At 36.9% G+C, this 18,351-nt stretch overlaps 2 protein-coding genes across 5 annotated transcripts; both read left to right on the top strand.

Moving 5' to 3' along the window:
* The first annotated feature begins 187 nt into the window (after positions 1 to 187).
* Positions 188 to 4,740, top strand: LOC111374572 (calcium/calmodulin-regulated receptor-like kinase 2). Of its 4 annotated transcripts, none has more exons than XM_022997256.1 (8): positions 188 to 470; positions 1,586 to 1,955; positions 2,032 to 2,185; positions 2,609 to 2,735; positions 3,290 to 3,375; positions 3,465 to 3,536; positions 3,865 to 4,068; positions 4,173 to 4,740. In XM_022997256.1, exons 2-8 carry the CDS (start codon positions 1,648 to 1,650, stop codon positions 4,470 to 4,472), a joined length of 1,251 nt encoding a protein of 416 aa, XP_022853024.1. In that variant the 5' UTR covers positions 188 to 470; positions 1,586 to 1,647; the 3' UTR covers positions 4,473 to 4,740. The 4 variants fall into 4 exon arrangements, with proteins under 4 accessions (XP_022853024.1, XP_022853027.1, XP_022853026.1 ...); XM_022997259.1 differs by lacking the exon at positions 188 to 470 and adding an exon at positions 477 to 1,401; XM_022997258.1 differs by lacking the exon at positions 188 to 470 and adding an exon at positions 477 to 1,463.
* A 10,632-nt stretch (positions 4,741 to 15,372) lies between these two features.
* Positions 15,373 to 16,524, top strand: LOC111374550 (protein FAR1-RELATED SEQUENCE 5-like). The gene is made up of 3 exons (XM_022997229.1): positions 15,373 to 15,445; positions 15,619 to 16,270; positions 16,359 to 16,524. Exons 1-3 carry the CDS (start codon positions 15,373 to 15,375, stop codon positions 16,522 to 16,524), a joined length of 891 nt encoding a protein of 296 aa, XP_022852997.1.
* Positions 16,525 to 18,351: the final 1,827 nt, after the last annotated feature.

The following is an 18,351-nucleotide window of genomic DNA, read 5'->3' as shown; positions in this document are numbered from 1 at the left end:
GTTGGCGAACAATTAGTAACGTTTTATTTTTAGTTTTAAGTGAGCAAATAGTAAGTAAATATAAATAATTAAATATTGATTATTAATCACTTGATTAAGTGACTTGCTTATAATAAACCATGACAAAATCTCAACAACTTATAATTAATTTTGTGTTGCATCGTTGAAAGTTGGGTTGAAAGCAGGCGGAAGAGAATAATATCAAATGAAACAAACATCGAAAAATCAACCAAAACCACGATGAAAAAACAAGGCGGAAATGCCGAAGTCGTCTTTCAATTCAGAAATGCGGCCATTTGGCTTTATTTGCGACTCTCCATTGCCCATCAAATTCTTTTATTCTTTAACCATAAACCCATCACAAAAATTCAGTTCATTTTCAGTTATTATTCTTCCTTCTCTGGTGATGTATCCCGCCAAATTTAACTGCTGATATCATCTTACTTACTGATTTGTCTACAATTTAATGGGTAATTCTTCTCTTTTCTTACTTGCATTTTTTAGTGTTGCTTGTGTGCCTTTTCTAGTTCCTCGTCCTTAGCTATGAATTGAACGGAACAGAGAAAAAGAATGTACGCATTACCCAATCAACCCTAATTTTTTGAGGAACATGGGTCAGTAGTTGTGGATTATTCTATTGATTACGTGGTTTTTGTATTTTTAAGTTTTTTTTTTTCTCCCAGCTGATTTTTCTTTTCACTCTTTACCAGGTTTCGATAAACCTTTTGATCATTCTGCCGCGTTGAAATTCTCTAGCATTTTGATAATTATAAACCCTTGTTGGCTTTGGAACTTAATTTATCTTTTGGGTTTTTAATTGTTCGTCTATTGACTGTCTTTGCTTAATGAATTAATTTCTTTCTTTTCACTTTAATGTAATCAATTGCAAAACTTTTGTTGATTACTCATATTTGAAAATGGGATTTAAGTAAGCTCAATGTTTATTGCCGTGTGCATGTATGCTTTTGCCGTGAAATGTTGGGATATTATTATTGCCAAACCATCAAAATTACATGTTGGCCTATCAGCAGATTCCCCATGATGTTGATTTGCCAAACAGAGTACCCTGTGGATAATTTGCTAACAGACTGAACTATAGAAACTGAAATGATATCTGAATTCAGAAAATAGAATTCAATATCTATTATAGTGAAATGGGGTAGAAATAACTTGAGCCAGTGAGAATCTTATCATTTCTTCCAGTTCTTTCTTATAAGTCATATGCTGTTGCTTATTTCTTGGAGTAAAAGAGGCATGGTTCGTATCTTAGTTATGGTGATTTCTGATATTCCTATGGGCCGTTCCCTTTTGTCTTTTGTTATCTGCTTGAGTTAATTCTCAGCATCAACAGGTTCGGATTATTACCAAACTTATGAATGTATTATGATGAAGAAACATCAGGTACCCAATCTATTTGAGGTGCATGCAGACATAAAACCATAAGCACAGAAGCATATCTTCGTGTGAGAGGATTTTCATTCTGATTACAAAAATAAAAATAACTGTATTTGAAGAATGGAGTTTATAATCTTAAAATATTTTGAATTCACTTTAATCGGTATATGACTTTCATGTACAATTACAGAGATCATGACAAGTTCCCACCAAGATCATCCTGTGTTCTGATTTTTGAAAAAGAGACAAATAATGGTTCAGAAAGCCAATCTAGTTATTATTGGCATCTCAGTTGGTTTGGCTGTTGGCATACTTGTAGCATCTCTTGTATTTTTTGCCATTTGTTGGTGCAAGAAACGTGCTCATCTGCGCTCCGTAGCTACCCTTCCGATACAAACTAATGGATTAGGTACAATCGTTGAGTCCATTGCATCTCTCCCAAATTCTGTAACTGTTAAGGAATCAGAGTATCTTGCCAAGAAACCTCGATACTCCTGGTGGAATAATCTTCGAAAAGATCAATTTGTTTCAACATCTGGAATACCAAGATACTCTTACAAGTATGTAACCCAGTTTTGCATTAATATTTGTTCTCTGTACTCAAACATTTGCCTCAGTTCCACACATATTTTCCAGAGACGTTCAGAAGGCAACACAGAACTTCACAACTATTCTGGGACAAGGTTCATTTGGCCCAGTGTATAAAGCTACAATGCCTGCTGGTGAAGTGGTTGCTGTAAAAGTTCTTGACTCTGGTTCTAAACAAGGAGAAAAGGAGTTCCACACAGAGGTAATGACTACAGTCCTCAACATTTTGTTTGAAGAATGATATTTGGCAAAAATACAAATTATCCCCTTCAACAGTTGCACTGCTTTGCCAGTGAGCTTTGTATTTTAATTATGTTACTTAACTCCTCGAGTTTGTACATGTATACAATCATCCCATCTGTTGATTAGTTGTCTTAGTCAACCAAGGGTGCCAATTGAAATGATAATGCTTCCTCTAGTTGGGTTACCAAGAACATCCCTAAAGCTCAAAATCCCTATAAACCTCTATAGGTGCTCATTTGTTAAAGGATGTTGACCAAATTAGGTCTGCAGTCTATTGTGCCTTTTTTTTTTTTTCCTTTTTTTTTTTTTAGCATTTTACAGGTGTTGTTTCTGGAATCGAGATTGTATGTTACCTGTTCTGTATGGCCTTATTTTTTTGTAGGTTTCTCTGCTAGCTAGGCTGCATCATCGGAACTTGGTGAATTTAGTGGGATATTGCATAGATAAAGGACAACACATGTTAGTTTATGAGTACATGAGCAATGGAAGCTTGGAGAATCTTTTATATAGTAAGTTCAGAGTTTGTAAACTCATTGTCCATTGGTATTAAAACCTCTCTTCGTCATGATAAACTACTTGATATTAAACTTGTATTCATCATATTGCATTTCCTATTTCAGTAACAATATAAAGGGAAAAAAATACATTGAAAGTTTAACACACACATATATATAAGTAATTGAAATTATTCGACTCCTGTATTAGATTGAATTTGATGTTACTCAAGTCAGTTTCTTAAGTACATTGCAAGCTTGACCTGCTGTCCTACTTGAGGTGCAAAATATCTGAAAGATTATGTCGGATTTTTCTTTCACTCTTTTCTGTTGTTCTTTTGGGTCGTCTTTTACCAGTTCCCATGGTTTGCTGATTGATTTTCAATCATTGCATGTATCCATATAAGTCCAGCGAAAACTTTGACGAGACGTTGAAATGAATTTATTAACTGGAGTTAGATCTTTAATGAACTCCACAAATTCATCACAAGGCATCTTCTCAAGCGTTCTTTCTGTGATTTTTCTTGCTTTTGTTTATCTGGATATGACTTCTTTTGCTGTACATTTAGATAAAAAGTTGCAAATTTTGAGTTGGGAAGAACGACTACAGATAGCACTAGACATCTCCCATGGGATTGCTTATCTTCATGATGGGGTAGGCTGAATGATGTATTATAAGTAAAAGCAACTACTTTATCTTGTAAGTGAAAATATCATGATTATTTACTGTATTCCTCGGAATAGGCTGTCCCTCCGGTGATGCATCGAGATTTGAAGACAGCGAATATATTGCTGGATCATTCTATGAGAGCCAAGGTAAATCAGCACATTGCGAGTTGCTTTGAGGCCTTTTATGCATGTTTGGTACACAACACTAGATAAGATGACAATATTAAAAACTAAGATTTTAATTTATTTTTCTTCCTTGATCGTGTTAAGTACTATCTTATTCCTCACTACCATACATGTTATGACGTATGACGAATGTAGCAAGGTGTGATAACTGAAATTATATTGCAGTCATCAGTTGGCATGAAGAATAGCATTACTTCTATAACTCGAGTTTATTCATTTTTCTTTTTCTTGGTGATTTATGTTTGCATCTGTTCCCAATGTTGATTATTTGTGCTTCCTATGTAACTAGGTTGCTGATTTTGGTTTGTCAAAGGAAGAGGTTATTGACAGCCACTGCTCAGGCCTTAAAGGTACATATGGGTATATAGATCCCGTGTATATATCTACAAACAAGTTCACAACAAAGAGTGATGTCTACAGCTTCGGTGTTATCCTTTTTGAACTCATCACGGGAATCCACCCAAACCGGAATTTAATGGAATATGTCAATCTTGTAAGACTTATTCTCTAAGAAATTCAATGGACTATTATCTCATTTTCTCTGTCCCGCAAGCTTTATTGTTCTGATTTCTTCATTTTCCTCTCCAACTTTGCAAGTCAACTTTGAGTCCAGATGGTGTGGAAGAAATACTCGACACAAGGCTTGTTGGAACATGCAACCCGGAAGAAGTGAAGAGTTTAGCCAGAATTGCTCACCAGTGCTTGCACAAAACGCCCAGAAAACGACCTTCAATAGAAGTAGTTTCACAGGCTATTTTAAAGATAAAAGAGAGGCGCCTCATCAAAGAAATTAATATGTCTTTTGCTGAAGATTTTAAGGAAGCCATGAGCCGGATAGAATATCAAGAACTGGAATTGAAAAGACTGGCCAGAATCGACGAAGGGCTAATTGTATGATACTCTCATGCTCCTGGGGAGATGCTCAAGAATTTTGGTGCAGATTTGATACTGAGAAATATATGAGCTATTGATTTGCTGCCATAAAATTTTTGTATTCTAGATTCTAAAATTCAATGCAAGCTAGTGGCTGGACCCTGAAGTAAATGGTATTTTGCATATTTCTTTTTCTTCTCGAGTTGAGGACCAAATATGTATAATGGTTCCACTTGAAAATTGTCTGTCCAGTAGTAGTATTAGTATAATACCTTAAGTTCCTCCTCCTTCATTTTTAAGCTTTTAAATCTGAAAAAGATATAAATTCAAATGATGGATAATAAAAGCAGTTCAAGATTGAAGTGATTTTTCTTTTCTTTTAAAAAAATAAAAAAAAATTTCATAAAGGGAAGGAAGCGTTCGCTTCATTCACTCGTGCAGTGCAACCATGGCAATTATAATGGTTAACGAGTTTAATAATTAGAGATTGAGAAAGTTGAAAAAAAAAAAATATACAAATTTAGAAGGATTTATTGGGTTGTATTATTATAATTCTTGCTTTATTTTATTTATTTCTGATCGGTCGATTTGAAAATTATTTATTTTATTTTATTATTCATATATTATATATTTTACTTGGGAGCTGATTTTGAATTCAAAAAAAAATAAAAATCATTTCAATCAACTGTGGGGATTTTAATGGAACAAGAATCAGAATGGTTTGATTTGTTTTAAATAATGATTTATTTTGATTCCTAGATTAGCTGAAGTTAATTTATATTATTATTATTTTTTAAGGTTAATTATTACAAGTCGTCAACAAAGCAAATCACTGCCCAAATCCCTAAATTATTCACTACCGTGGCCATCATCTTGGTTAATTCAGCGTTTTTGCTAACTATTAATTCCCACTATTTTATTAATTGTCCAACATTAATACTAGAGGCAGATCTGCAATTTTAAATTCAGTCCTTGTTTGAGCCCCATTTTGCAAGGGAAAATGCGTTTTTTAATAGTGTATTGATGAGAAGTGTGTGGTTAAAAAATTAAAAAAAAATAATTTACGTGCAATATTATTTTATTGAAAAATGTCTGATTGAAATTATGTTAAAATACTGTTTAAGAATGTATTTTTCGCAATGAATGGGATTCAAACAAACGCTCAGCTCAACTAGCATCAGCAATGTTGGCTCTGATTATAGACGGGCTAAGATTTAATGCCATGCCTCGACCCCATTTTATTTTTTTTAAATAAAAAAGAAAGGAAATTTTCCAAAGGAGCTACTTCTTCAAAGAGTAAATTATTATTATTTTTTTAATACATTAGTGACTTTTCAATTTTTTTTCCTTGTTTTCAAGCTCGTTTCTTTTATTTGTTAGTTGACCTTTCATCCATTATTTTATTATCTCTATTTATTTAGTCACCAATTCTTCATTCTCAAATTCAACCCTTTATAAATTCTCTAACTTACGTTTAGTATAGTCTTTGATAATAATACTTATAGATATGATTTTTTGCTTCAATTTTTTTATGGCCTCTTGTGTTTGTGTGTGTGTATTGGAAGATTCTATTTGTACATTCCATGGATACAACGAGGTTGACATTGTATGAGGTGTAAAAATCTGTGCCATAAATTATTTTAAGTGCTGTTAAAATCATTGGTAAAAAAACTATCAAACTTAATGTCACTATATGATTTTTTTTTTTTAAACTGTTTACTAGAAGAAATCAAAAAGGTTATTGAGGTAATAGACTATATTAAATTTAAAAGTAATAAAAATAATAGATTGATGTTTTTTAAATATATAATTTGCTAAAAGAATATTATTGATTATACTAATTACAGTTACATCTATTGAGAGGAGTTTCTAAAGTTGAAATTGATAAAATCTTACATTCGATCAGCAATATCTTAAAAAAAGTTTAATAAATTGATAATGGTGGCTTTGAAAAATAAGTTTTAAATTAAATTGATTGTGATAGTATAATTATTGATTTTTTACCACAAAATTCTAAAAGAGTAGCTTTAGCCCCTGCTAGTGTTTGTTGCCCATTATTTTAAAAAAAAAAATAATAATATTTGAATAATATTTTTAAGAGACTGTGTTGTTAAAAAGTAAGAAATTTTTTTAAGTTTATGTGCAAGAAATTGTATTATGTAAATGTGTGGTTAAAAATGATTATGTAATAAAAAGAGTTTTAAAACAATGATTAATCTACTTATACACCTATCCTCTACACCTTTGATGACACTCTCTTATGTGTGAAAAATCTGGACATGCATTGAATAATGTGTTGTTAACATCAATGTATCAGAATCCGTCAACTTACCAAGATGTAAATGAATGTGTTGTTTGGTGAAAACCTCCAAGCGTATGTGATCATTGTATAAATAATAAGATTTGTGAGTTAAGAGTATCGTTCACATAAGAAATAATATCTAATTTGTAATTCCATAATTACTATTAAATTCGAAGTGTGATAACATCAAAAAAGTTGTAATATGTTTGTTATTTATATTAATTCTACTCTAAAAAATAATAAAAAGTGATTAAATCTAATATAAATGTTTGTATTGGAATATTAAATTCTCCATATTGTCATTTATTTTAGTTCTTAATTCATAATCTAATAAATTTACGCATTCAAGATAATCGATAATCCATTTCTATTTAATATTTTTTCCAAGATATGTTAAACCTATGTTTAACATGACCCAATCCTATTCCTAAATCGAATTCATACCAAAAACGTGTATTGATTCGCATGATTTAGCACACATGATTGCACATATCATAGATGTTATTCCTAATATCTATTGTCCATGTGTTCATTTCGTTGTGTTCTAGACTTATTTAAGTATTCATATACATCAACAAGCAACTTATTATTTAATTGGTGATCCAGCAATCAAATAATTCAATGGAAATGCAAAACCAATAAAAAAAAATCAAGAATTACCAAACTAATTGTCTTAAATTAAAATAAACAACAAATCTGGTTCATCATTCATCCAATACAATGAAAAACTTAGCTAACCATTATAATTATTAAATTATACAAAAATAATAAAAAGACGTCACTTGGTTTCAGGGGGTGCCTTTCTTCTTAGCACAAAAAGGGATACTGTGCTGCAGTAGTCTGCTCCGCTAGACTACCTTTCGTCTTTTTTCGGTCGTGTCGGGACGAAAGAAAATTTGATTGCAATTTTGTAGAAAGCTTACAATAGAGAATTTGAATACATTGAAAGTAAATTGAACATTGATTGATGAAAACTGAACATTACAATTGATGAAAGCAGAAAATTACAAATGCTGGTGCAGGGGGCGGACACCAGTGAGCTTGAAAGATTTTTGAATGACTAATACCCCCTATAATAGCATTCTGAACAAAAATCCAAGTGACGGGAGTAGACGTTTAAAAAACGAGGAATCATACTAAACGTTTACCAATATCAGAGCTATTTTACAATTGAAATAACTATTACAATGAAAAAAAATTACAACTCAAACTTGAAGTAATATTTACAATGTGCGGCCGAAGTTAGGCAAATTGCAGCTGCGATAGTGTCAAGGGGCTAAGTAAAGCTGCAGTCCTTGACATTCTCCCCCATTTGTTTTGGCGATGTCCTCAGTGCCATCAATGCATGATATGCTTCAATTGATGATTTGAAGGCTCCGAGATCTTTTCCTCTTTCCCAAGTATTCTCCTCGCTGTTGCATCCCATCCATTTAACCAAGTACTCCTGATGATCTTTTCTAGAAGCTCGAGTGATTCGATGGTCAAGAATAGCTTCAGCAACCTTCTTTCCAGCTTTCTTCAGTTCAAATACAGGTCGCTTTGGCTCATTTCTAGATGCGTCCTCCTTATCCGCAAAGTATGGCTTCAACACACTAACATGAAGGACCTTGTGGATTTTACACCATGAAGGGAGTTCAACTCTGTATGCAACTCTTCCAATCCTCTTCACGATGGGTAATGGTCCGATGTATTTTGACGACAATCTTGAGTCTTTCCCTCTTGTTGGTTTGTAAACATTTCTGTCGAGAAGCTTAACCATTACCAGATCTCCAACATTAAATTCAATGAAACGGCGCTTTAGGTCTGCAGCCTTTTTATACCGTTTTTGAGCTTTCTCAAGATAACTGCGAGCAATTTCAATATTTCGTTTCCACTTTTGAGAAAAGTTCTTTGCTTGAGGGGACTTGGTACTTCGTTCAATATCCACTGTATGAGGGAGTAGCGGTTGCTGGCCAGTAACAGTCTCAAAATGACTCTTATTAGTAGAAGAGCTCTTTTGGGCATTGAAGCAAATTTGGGCCGCATCCAAAAGTTTTACCCAGTTTTTCTGCGAAATAGAGATAAAGTGCCGAAGATATTCTTCTAGCATAGAATTGAAGCGCTCCGTCTGTCCGTCAGATTGTGGGTGAAAACTAGAACTCATGCTCAAAGTTGAACCAAGAAGTTTGAACAATTCAGTCCAAAATATGCCAGTGAAACGAGGATCTCGATCACTGACGATGTCCTTAGGCAGCCCCCAGTATTTGACAATATGTTTGAAGAAGAGTTGAGCTGTCTCTTCCGCAGATACATACTTAGGCGCTGCAATAAAAGTTGCATGTTTTGATAGACGGTCCACCACGACAATGATAGTGCCAAAATCCTCAACTTTTGGCAACCCAATAATGTAGTCCATCGATACACTTTCGAATGGCCGGGTTGGGACGGAAAGGGGCTCCAGCAAGCCCGCCTTTTTCTGATGATCTGCCTTATCTTGCTGACAAATAAGACAAGTTTTTACATATGTTGCAATGTCGTCCCGCATTTGAGGCCAGTAGTATGCACGTTGTAGTAGTGCACAAGTGCGTTCCTCTCCGGGATGCCCTGCCCAAATTGTGTCGTGGCATTCCATAATTAGTGATTTCCTCAGATCTCCGCCCTTAGGAACATATAGGCGGTCTCCCTTTGTCTTCACTAGTTCCTCATCTAGCCAGAACTGTCGAGTTTTACCCTGCTTGATGAGGTCGACCAGATATTGGGTATCCGAGTCCTTCTCCATAAGTGTCCGAATTTGGTCTCTAGTGTTCATGGAGACTGCGCTCCTTGAAAGAGCAGCTACAGAGTAGATGGCAGCTAAATCGGTCCGTCGACTCACAGCATCAGCAACATGATTACTAGAGCCGGGACGATACTCTAACATAAAATTGAACTCTGAAAGGAATTCCTGCTAACGAGCCTGTTTGCTCGATAGTTTTGGTTGGGACATGAAGTGACTAACTGCAGTGTTATCTATCTTCACAATAAATGGAGACCCAAGCAGATAGTGATGCCATCCTCTGAGACAATGGACAACTGCTAACAATTCCTTTTCATGTGCCGAGTAACGACGTTCTGTCTGGTTTAACTTCCGGCTTTCATATGCTATGGGATGTCCTTCTTGTATGAGGACTCCACCAAGGGCAAAATCTGAAGCATCTGTATGAACTTCGAATGGTTTAACCATATCTGGTAAGGCTAAAATCGGGTTCGTCCACATTGACTTCTTCAACCGTTCAAAAGAAACTTGGCATTGGGATGACCAATCCCAATCCTTATCCTTCTTTGTCAATTCAGTAAGGGGCAGTGCAATTTCTGAGTAGCCTTTCACAAATCTTCAATAGTAATTGCATAACCCAATAAATGAACGTACACCATGTACGGTTTTTGGTGGTTGCCAATCTTTGATGACTATAACCTTCTTCAAATCCATGCGAATTTTGCCTTGTTCAATGATGTGACCCAAGAAACTGATAGATGTCTGAGCAAATGAGCATTTAGACGGCTTAGCATAAAGTTCATTCTCTCGTAGCCGATTAAAAACTTGCCTCACATGCTGGACATGTTCCTCCAATGTCTCGCTGTAGATTACTATGTCATCCAAGTACACCACGACAAAATCATCTAAGAACCCGTGAAGTACCTGATTCATCATAGTACAAAATGTTGCTGGAGCGTTTGTTAAACCAAAAGGCATCACTTTAAATTCAAAGGCTCCATATCTGGTTACCACCGTAGTTTTTGCTATGTCTCCCTCTTTGATCCGAACTTGCCAGTATCCGGACCTAAGATCAATTTTTGTGTAATACTTCGCCCGACTCAGTCGATCGAAGCAATCTGCAACCAGTGGGATAGGATAGCTATTCTTTACAGTGATCTTGTTCAAGGCTCGATAGTCGCAACATATTCTAAGAGAATCATCGACCTTTTTCTGAAACAATACAGGAGCTCCGTATGGCGACTTCGCAGGTACAATGATTCCACTCTCCAGCATTTCCCCCAATTGTTCCTAAGCTCTTCAAGCTCGGGCTGAGACATACGGTATGGTGCCCTGACGGGAGGTTTGGCGCCTGAAATGAGTTCAATCTCATGATCAATCATCCTTCTTGGTGGTAATTTCTTTGGTAATTCTTCCGGCATGATATCCTCAAATTCTCGAATAAGCCTTTTAACGGGTTTTGGGATAGGACCATTTACTTCTTCGATCTCCTCTAATCAAAGAGTGCACCAAAAAGAGGGTTCATTTCTCTTGAAACCCTTACTAAATTGCATGGCTAAGATACTCTTCTCGCCCAACCTCCCAACCTGTGTAGGGATGACACACGGCTTATTACCCATCATCATTAATGAATCGGAATATGGCAACACTGCTGTCTTAGTATCCCGAAAAAATTTCAATCCTAGAATAAGCTTGAAATCATCCATCTGAACTGCAGATAAATTTGTCCTTCCCTCGAAAGGACCTGCTTTGATCATCACCGATTTCGCTACTCCAGCTATTGGTTGAGTAGCGGAGTTGATTGCTTTGACTTTTTCACTACCCTTTTCTAGAACAAGTTCGAGCCGCTCTACTTGGGTACATGCAAGGTAGTTGTGGATAGCACCAGTATCCACCATAGCCCTGATTGGCTTCCCATTGATTTTTACATCAATGAACATTAAGCCTTTGGCCCTACAAATACGAGCCTTCAATTCTTCCATCTTTGCCTCTTTCAATGGGACATCATCCTTTTCAACAACCCGATGCGATAGTGTGTTGCACCGATGTGAAAATGCCCCAACTACTTCCTCATCCTCTTCAGAGTTAGTCTCACTGTGACAATTAGCTTGTGGGGCCTCTTGTTTTGAACTTGGCCCGCCACTTGCTAACTGACAATATGCATTCACCATCCGCTTCTGAGGACACTCCGACACCCGATGAGGTCCTTCACATAAAAAGCACTTCAATTTGGGAGTGGCATCAGTTCGGCCCTCCGTTGCTTTTCCTTTGTTCCAGTTGTTACTATTACTGCCGTTAAAATTTTCCTGACGGCTGTTATGATAGTTTCCCTGAAAGCCATGGGTGCTTTGATAGGCTCCTTCTCTATTCTGAGAGTAACTCTCTCTCCCATTTGGGTTCGAGCTGGGTCTGTAAGTTTTGTTACCACCTCCAATTGCTTGATTACTCCCCGAAGGTCGATCTTTTCTAGATTCTGTTTGGTAGTCGCTCAAGCATTCAGCGGTTCCCATGGCCGTGCTTAAATCAGCAACCTTCTGTCTTTGAAGTTCCGCACGTTTCCACGATTTCAACCCTTCAATAAAGGTGAAGAGTTTATCCTTTTCTGACACATCTCGAATATTCAGCATATGCCCTGAGAAGGATTTCACATACTCCCTGATAGAGCTCGTGTGTTTCAGGTCTCGAAGAGCCCGTTGAGCCTGATACTCGACATTTTCCGGGAAAAACTGCGATCCGATCGCTTCCTTGAGGAGATCCCAAGAATAAATTCGAATCCTATGGGCCTGAATGTCCGCATATTTGGTTCGCCACCATAGTTTTGCATCTCCACCCAGATACATGGTAGCTGTGGTTACCTTTCTAGCTTCATCTTCGATCGAAACTGCTAGAAAGTACTGTTCCATATCAAACAAGAAGTTTTCGACTTCTTTTGCATCACGTGCCCCTTCGTAGGTACACGGTTCAGGAATTCTAAGTCTAGGAGCATACTCGGGTGCGGAAGCTTGCCCATTGCCCACCGCACGTTGGAGTACTCGCAATTGAGCTCTCAACGCTTCCATTTCATCCTGCAGATCAGGAATGATTGCAGCAGCTTCCGTCATTGCTGCGCAAGCTCTTTGGCTTTCATCCAATTAGATGTGTAATCCACAAATCTCAGATTCGGCCATCTCGACTTTTTCCTCGAGACCTTCCATAGCATAGCACAATCTAGTAGTTGTCTCATCAAGCGCATCCACGCGCTGTTTCGTAGCACCCTTCTTTTGAGGCTCTTACTTCAGTGGTGTGTGATGTAATTGGATCCATAGCTTTCTTATCGAAGGTCGTGAGCCGCAGCTCTGATACCAACTTTCACGGGATGCCTTTCTTCTTGGTACAAAAAGGGATACCGTGCGGCAGTATTCTGCTCCGCTAGACTACCTTCCGCCTTTTCTCGATCGCGTCGGGACGAAAGAAAATTTGATTGCAATTTTGTAGAAAGCTTACAATAGAGAATTTGAATACATTGAAAGTAAATTGAACATTGATTGATGAAAACTGAACATTACAATTGATGAAAGCAGAAAATTACAAATGCTGGTGCAGGAGGCGGACACCAGTGAGCTTGAAAGATTTTTGAATGACTAATACCCCCTATAATACATTCTGAACAAAAACCCAAGTGACGGGAGTAGACGTTTAAAAGACGAGAAATCATACTAAACGTTTACCAATATCAGAGCTATTTTACAATTGAAATAACTATTACAATGAAAAGAAAATTACAACTCAAACTTGACGTAATATTTACAATGTGTGGCCGAAGTTAGGCAAACTGCGGCTGCGATAGTGTCAAGGGGCTATGTAAAGTTGCGGTCCTTGACACTCGGGAACGAAGAAATGGCTCCAGTTTCTTCAATGAAATCTTGATTTTGGATGAATAATTTTTAAGAGTCTTGCAATATTCCTTTGACGTTAATAATCTAGCCTCGTATTTTACCTCCAAAACAGATGAAATATAGGTATTTTTAGGTCTAGGGAGGTCTCTCTACGTTCTGGACGAATTATGATATTCTAAGGATGCTCAAAAGATTGTTACCAAAGTAGAGTTTCAATTGAAAAAAGAAACAAAATCTTGCCTAAAAAAATTACTATGCCGTCGTATAATACAAATTGAAGAGGCCACATAGAAGAAACAATAGTTGGTTCCGAGAGCTCTGGAGGCATAGATGCTGTTGCATCTAATTAAACTTATGTGACCGCATAGGTATAATTTTTTTCCGTCAAATAGCCTTCAGTTTTTGGTCATAAATTTATTTCCCAATATCCTATTGAATTGATTTAAAATGCGTTGAAAAGATAACTCAAAGAGATATATTCTTTCCAAAACACCAGTTTTTTCCAATTCGAACGTTTGTTAAGTCAAAAATGTGTTTCAAACAGAGATTGAAAATTCGAAACATAAATCTTTTCGTCCGAAAGTTGATATATGATAATATTTTCACTATATTTCATCCTTTTGACTTCTTTCATCTTTCAATTGACCCCTAATACTCTCGAATCTTCATCTTAAGGTTCGACACAATTTTTACGTATTTGCATTTTAGTACCCGAACTTTAAATTTGCTTCATTTAAGCCATTTTTCTCTTGTACTCTTATTTATTTATCTTCGGGTTGTATTCGATTAAATCCTTGGCATCTTCGATCATCATCTTGTTGCCGTCTCATCTATGGATTGTTTACAATTTAGTCCTCAATTTTTTATTTTCACCCCCTTTTTTATTATTTTTGCATTCTTTTCTCCAATTCTTTAGCAAACATCGAGTTTTACCTTCAAGATGCAATATACCACAAGTTTGGTAGTATTTTATCCAAAAAAATTATCTTTTAGGTTCTCGAATAAGTGAAAAAACTACATTTATCATGTATCAACCTTTATGTACATGTAGTATGACCTTTAAAACAATGGGCACCAACCAGCACCTTAATAAGACATTTGAAGATTTTAAATTCATTACTTTCATGACTATGAATATTTTTATTTAATAATTGCATTTTTATTCATTATTATATTTATAGGCCCTTAAAATGTAAAGGCCGGTCCTGTGCACCAGCCATAGCTAATTAAAATTCAAATATAATGAAAAACCCTAATATCCAAGAGAATCAATAATGCTCTTTGTACAAAGATAGGTTACAAATTTGGATGATGACATGGACGGCTAAGATGGAAGGGAATTGGATGGTTCCGATTGAATTTTGGCAGGCTGGTTTAGGCGCCAAAATGGAGAGGAAAGCATAGCACGTGATTGGGGAAATAGGGATATTAAAAAAAGACAACAAATGCTTTTTCTCTCTCCTCATTTCTCCCAATCAGCTCATCTTCAACCCAATCCCCTTTCGTCCCGAAAGATAATCACCAGAAAATAATGCTTGTTCAGGGGAAAAAATGATAATCACCAAAAATTGAAATTATTTGTTAGTCGACGGTCGAATCATATAGAACGGTGTTACTGAAGTTTTTTTCCCCCCAAGAAACCAGTGAAGTGTTTTGGAATTTTTGGTCCATTATCTTCTTCTTAGCTGCTGCAGGCATAATAAACTTGCGTGTTTCTTCCAAGTTCTCCACACCAGCCATAGGCGCCCGATGCTCCGAAATTAGGCGGCTTGTTCCGACGGTATGAATTTGTTGGTATTGTCTGTTCTTATCCTCCATGTCTATTTCGTTTATGAAATGTCATTAAAATTGAAATAAAGTAAGTACTGTCTTAATTATTAATTAATGGAGCATGTCAAATTTAAATTATAGACATTGATAAAAGATATAGACATAATTTCAATAAATTAGTATATTTGTAGACATAGTTTCTCAAATCCAAGTTGGTTTCGAATTTGAAAACCTTCGTCAGATATGGTTAGCTCAGTGGCTAAGGTCACGACGGTGAAAGATGCTGGTGGTGAGATGATGTTCGGGGTGCTTGAAGGTGATGTGGTGTAATTAAACGAAAGAAACGACAAACTGGATTTTTATGGAAGACGTACTGGGTGATGAAATATATGGCAAATTTGAACTACACATGTGCACAAAACTGAGCTACATTTGGACTGAAGGTTGGACATTTAAAAAATTAATAATGCTGTTGTTTGTGTTTTGTAGGAATACCAAATATGGAAGATGTTTTGTTCATGGATTCAGACATTGAGAATGTGGAGGACAATGTTAATGTCGTGGAAAACGATACGGTAGGAGATGGTTTAACTGTGCCGGAGGTTGGTATGCAATTTAATGATGAAAAAGAAGTATATGATTTTTATGCAAGAAATGTCTATGCCGTGGGTTTTCCAGTTAGGAAGTGGAGTTCTACGAGAGATGATGACAGTGTTTTGAGATATATCATGTTGACGTATAGTAGGGAGGGACGAAGAACTGGTAATACAAGCACTTCTTTAAAGCCGCAACCAACAATTCAAACGGGTTGCAAAGCTAGGATCTCAGCGTCTTTAGATATCCATGGTTATTGGAAAATTAACGCGGTCCATCTTGACCACAACCATAAGACAAGTCCTACTAAGTCTAGATTATATAGATGCAATCGAAAAATGACGGCACACGTGAAACGAAAGCTCGAAGTGAATGACATAGCAGGAATACCATTGCATAAAAGTTTTAACTCCGCAGTTGTTGAGGCTGGTGGCTACGAGAATATGACTTGTATTGAAAAAGATTGTCGGAACTATATCGAAAAGGTAAGACGACTAAGACTTGGTGAGGGTGACGCAGCTGCAATACAGACTTACTTTTCTGAAATGCAATCCCGATGCTCCGGATTTTACTTTAGTAGACTTGGATGATGATTCGCATCTCAAAAATATCTTCTGGGCTAATAATTGGTGCAGGCAAGCATATAAGGAGTTCGGGGACGTTGTGACATTTGATACAACCTACCTCACTAATAAATACGATATGCCCTTCACTCCTTTTGTTGGCGTGAATCATCATGGGCAATCAACGTTGCTGGGTTGTGGGTTGGTATCGAATGAGGACACAGATACATTTGTGTAGTTGTTCACGACATGGCTTAAGTGCATGAATGGTCAAGCTCCGCATGGAATAATCACCGATCAAGATAGGGCAATGCAGAATGCAATTCAGATAGTTTTCCCTAATACGAAACATAGATGGTGTTTGTGGCACATACTAAAAAAGTTGCCAGAAAAGTTTGGATATCACGTGGACAAGTCTTCGATATTTTCGGCCATACACGTATTGGTCTACGACTCGCAATCTGTTGAAGAATTTGAGGAAGGTTGGAAATCGATGCTTGATACATATGACTTAAGCGAAAATGCTTGGTTGTCCGGGTTGTATGAAAATAGAGGACGTTGGGTGCCATGTTTCTTAAAAACAAATTTCTGGGCTGGTATGTCAACAACGCAGAGAAGTAAAAGTATGAATGCCTTCTTCGACGGTTATGTGCACGATAAAATATCGTTGAAACAGTTCGTCGAAGAGTACGAACGAGCACTACGGAATAAGTTTAAGAAGGAATTTCAGGCCGATTTCAAGTCCTTCTCTCAAATGCTCCCATGTGCAACAACTTATGAAATGGAAAAGCAATATCAGGCATTGTACACACTTTCGAAGTTCAGGGAAGTCCAAGTTGAATTCACAGGGAAGGTTTACTGTGACCTCATGTCTGTTTCAAAAGGACATATGGGGAAGATGCATGAGGTACGAGAGGACATAGTCTGCGGGGAGATACGAAAGAAAAAATATTTTAAGGTGTCCTTCAATAGGAAGAACTGCGAAATCATATGCAGTTGTCACTTGTTCGAATTTCGGGGTATAATGTGTAGGCATGCAATCGCGGTATTGATACGTAATGATGTGAGTGTGATGCCAGATCGCTATATACTGCGCAGGTGGAGACAAGACATTAGTAGAGTGCACTCAAGGGTTGCTGTTAATTACGACAATTTGGTCAGTACTCCTGCACAATTGAGCTATGACGAGATGTGTAAGGCATTTACCTCGGTAGCGGACCTTGCAGCAGATGACGAAGGGAGGTATCGTGCGATCATGGATTGGATATACCTTCAAAACAAGGAGTTCGGTTTGACCCCCTCGAGTACTTGCAGTAATATCAATTTACATTGCACTGCATCGCGAAATGAAGGTAGTGCCACTGTGAAAGATTCGATACCATCGAAGAAAAAAGGAGCCCCGAGGACAAAATGGAGAAAAGGGCCTTTGGAAGCGAACACTACCACATCAAAGGTATACTTGTACGTTATACTCTTTTATTCACTTCATTTTATACAATACATGAAATTCATTATGGTATACTTGTAGGTGCGATCGAGCCACGCAAAAGGAAAGAGACCAACCCCGAGGAATAGTTGTATCCCGGATGGTGTGGCCGAGGTTTCGCCACCACCTGATCTGCAATACTCAATGCCAATGCCAATGCTAATGCCGATGCCAATGCCGTTCTCGTTTTCGCAACTACTACTGGTTCGTATATTAATTGCTAAGTTTTGTAAGAATTTCTAACGATATTAATGCGAAGAATGTGATGTAGGGTGATGGGATGAGCCGTACGTTCACTCAACAAGTGCCGTGTACTATGTTGATCCCCAGAACCACCACAAACGTTAATTCGATTTCCTAAGGTACACATATATTTCAATCACGACAATTAAAATAGGTATTTGTTTTTCTCGGTGATAAATATGCAAATCCTCCATCTCTTTTTCTGTGTTTTCAAGTAGTAAATCTACAAACCAATAAAGTTGTGAGGATCCTACAGACCAATCCTCCATCTCTTCTAGAGATGACAGGTATTAAATTCTTGGGATGCATCTACAAACAAGTATTGCTTAAGTATAA

This window comes from Olea europaea, unplaced genomic scaffold (genome assembly GCF_002742605.1).
Source record: "Olea europaea var. sylvestris unplaced genomic scaffold, O_europaea_v1 scaffold126, whole genome shotgun sequence".
Classification (NCBI taxonomy): Eukaryota; Viridiplantae; Streptophyta; class Magnoliopsida; order Lamiales; family Oleaceae; genus Olea; species Olea europaea.
The sequence above is the reverse complement of the archived record's forward strand: the minus strand, read 5'-3'. Positions and strand labels throughout refer to the sequence as shown.